General features: G+C 47.0%; 1 protein-coding gene across 1 annotated transcript in view; it reads left to right on the top strand.

Moving 5' to 3' along the window:
* Positions 1-1,983, top strand: part of LOC106816243 (band 4.1-like protein 4) — a 29,486-nt gene extending 27,503 nt beyond the window's left edge. Inside the window, exon 27 of the mRNA XM_014820827.1 lies at positions 1,022-1,983. Coding sequence (XP_014676313.1) covers positions 1,022-1,132 — 111 coding nt within the window. The 3' untranslated portion in view covers positions 1,133-1,983. The remainder of the gene's footprint in view (positions 1-1,021) is intronic.
* The last annotated feature ends 1,262 nt before the right edge of the window (positions 1,984-3,245 follow it).

Raw genomic sequence — 3,245 nt, 5'->3', positions numbered from 1 at the left:
ACTGGCTGTAATGTGTCTGTCTGTGGTTATGAGGCAGCAGTACTGGCTGTAATGTGGCTGTGTGTGGTTATGAGGCAGCAGTACTGGCTGTAATGTGGCTGTCTGTGGTTATGAGGCAGCAGTACTGGCTGTAATGCGTCTGTCTGTGGTTATGAGGCAGCAGTACTGGCTGTAATGTGGCTGTCTGTGGTTATGAGGCAGCAGTACTGGCTGTAATGTGTCTGTCTGTGGTTATGAGGCAGCCGGTAATGTGATCATAAAGCGACCCACGTTTATGAGTTTTGTGTTTGTTCGTTGATAATGGCAAAGCAATTACGCTCTGAATATTGCGATCTTTTTTTTACATGTTAAATTTTTTTGATCAATCACGTTTGCAACTTGGCTTATTGTGTATAGTGGCTCTGATTGGTCTTGCTTTTTCTTCCACTCTAGAGAGATGCAGTGACCATTTTATTTTAGTGATTTCCCTCCGGTCTTATATAAAGGTTAAGATATATATTGGTCGTTATATCTCAATCGAATGGCAACGGAATGAGTCTCTTAATACTGATGCTGGTTAGACACTGCTATGGTGTGTGTGTGTGTGTGTGGCTGAAGTCTAGACAATCGTCATCGTCGGTGCTGGTGCTGTTGTAGTTGCTGTTGTTCTTATTATTGATGTTCTTGCCATTATTGTTTTAGTTGTTGCTGCTGTTGCTGCTGTTGTCATTGCTGTTGTTGTGTTGTTGCTGTTGTCGTCGCTGCTGTTGCTGCTGCTGTTACTGCTGTTGTTGTTGGTGCTGCTGATGGCATTGCCGTTGTTATTGTTGCTGCTGCTACTTTTGCTGCTGCTGCTTTTGATGTTGCTTTTGTTGTTGGTGTTGTTGTTGCTGCTGTTGCTGTTGTTGTTGATTATGTTGCTGCTGCTTACTCCTGAGAAGCATGCTGGTGGTGGTGATAGTTCTGATAATGCATTAACATCGTTCGTAAGCTTTGCTGTGTGCTGTGTAAATGGTAAGACTGCATTCTTGGCTTCTCACAGATGCCGAGGGGTCCGTACATAGCGTCTGCCGGCGTTCCCGTGGCAACCAGCATCGCTGTCAAGGCAGCGGCGCCCGTCCGACGCCCGCACGAGATGTGGACGGAGCTGTGAGGCTGTTACATCTACTGGTTGCATGCCCCCTGCTGATGCTGGATGGAGCTGTGAGGCTGTTACATCTACTGCTTACACGCCCCCTGCTGATGCTGGATGGAGCTGTGAGGCTGTTACATCTACTGCTTACACGCCCTTCTGCTGATGCTGGATGGAGCTGTGAGGCTGTTACATCTACTGCTTACACGCCCCCTGCTGATGCTGGATGGAGCTGTGAGGCTGTTACATCTACTGCTTACACGCCCCCTGCTGATGCTGGATGGAGCTGTGGGGCTGTTACATCTACTGCTTACACGCCCTGCTGCTGGACCGACCTGTGGGGCTGTTACATCTACTGCTTACAAGCCCCCTGCTGGGAGTTGAAGCTCAAACCGCGACCGACTGTTGTTTTCGAAGAAAACACAGCCTCTGACCCTGCAGGAAGGTGACAACAACATTCGACCTCCTCTCTTTCTCTCTCTCTGCAACGCTCCCTGCGTGACGGAAAAACGCAGGGAAAGGCAAGAGCCGATTTCGTCGTGGGACACAGCCACAGTTGTAAATGTGGCGTGTGCAGTGTGCTAGACAAAAACACACAATGACACGCGAGCCTATATATATATACACACACCCTTGAACATATCCTGAAACATATCCATGACAATATATTATATATCTATATCTATATCTATATATATTATTTATATATCTATATATATGACATTCTATATATATATAGTTATAGCACACCGTTTGTTGTATTACGTGGCGCGCCACAATCACGCTTGATTAAAGGCGCATCACTGTATATGTAGGCATACGCGTAATTACGAGTGTTCACATTACCACTTATATGTGTGAGTGTTTGAGGTTCACTGAACAAAAGTTTTCTAACCTGATCACATATTCACAGGCATTGTTATATACGTCACGCCCCTCTATGGCAGCTATATTATATCTATGTATCAAGATCTAATCAATACCTATTCCTATTAGGTATTAATTACTCTTGATTGTATGTAAATGATGTGATTATACACTTTACCCTCGCATGGTGTAGGAAATTGGCAGCACGATATGTATCATAATATATATATATAAGATATATTGGATGGGGAATATGTGGGAGGCGTGTTCCGGTAGGTGATAGAGATTGAATGTGTTTGTGTGGCTTATGCATCAATATAGGCTGATATAGTATATCGCGTTATTGTGTAGCATAGCTTACTGAGCGTATAGCGCTCTGAGGTAATAGCTTGCACGGCATGGCGCAGCGCGAATTAATGATTAACCATACTAACCTCCTCTCTCACGCGCTTCTTTATCTCTCTCTCTCTCGGTTCTGCTCTCTCGTCTTCTGCTCTCTCTCTCTTCTCTCTCTATCTTTTTCTCCTTCTCTTCTCCCTTTCCTCAGTCTCTCTCATCTCTCTCTCCTCTCTCTCTCTCTCTCTCTCTCTCTCGTCTCATTTTCTTCTCCCTCTCTCTCTCTCCTCTTCTCTCTCCTCCTTTCATATTTCTCTGTCCCCGCCCTCTGCCACCTGTCTCTCTCTCACGTTACTATCTCTCTCTCGTTTGCACTGTGTATGATTGTGTGCGGTGCGTTGCGCGGCGGCGTCCTCCTAGTTATCATGCCGAAACAGTAGCTGAGCATATACTGAGCTTACGTGAGCTTCCCGCGCGGCAGCCTTGTGTTGTGATTATGTAGCGCAGAGAAGAAGTGCAGCGACGGAAGAAAGCCCGCACACACCGTCGTGATTATGATATATATATATATATATGTATATATGTATATATATATGTATATATACGGCCTTGCCCTGCCTCGCGTCGCCACTGTCTCTGTCTCAGTCTGTGTGTGTGTTGTCGGCTACCATCTGTCGTCGTTTATCATACCTGTATGGTCGCCGCTGCCGACGTCTCTGTCTGTGTGTGCGTCGGCTACCATGATCTATCATCGTCGTTTATCATACGTGTATGGTCGCCGCTGCCGACGTCGTCGTCGCTCGGCTGGTCACGTGAGTCACGTAGCAATCAGAGTGCGACGCACGACCGATGAACCGACGCCTGCTGGCGGCGGCAGTGGGAAAGGGGGAGCAGGGGAGGGGAGGCGGGGAAGGGGTGGGAACGGAGGAGG

This window comes from Priapulus caudatus, unplaced genomic scaffold, assembly GCF_000485595.1.
Source record: "Priapulus caudatus unplaced genomic scaffold, Priapulus_caudatus-5.0.1 Scaffold1326, whole genome shotgun sequence".
NCBI lineage: Eukaryota > Metazoa > Priapulida > Priapulimorpha > Priapulimorphida > Priapulidae > Priapulus > Priapulus caudatus.
Note: the sequence above shows the minus strand (reverse complement) of the source record. Positions and strands in the feature narration are given on the sequence as shown.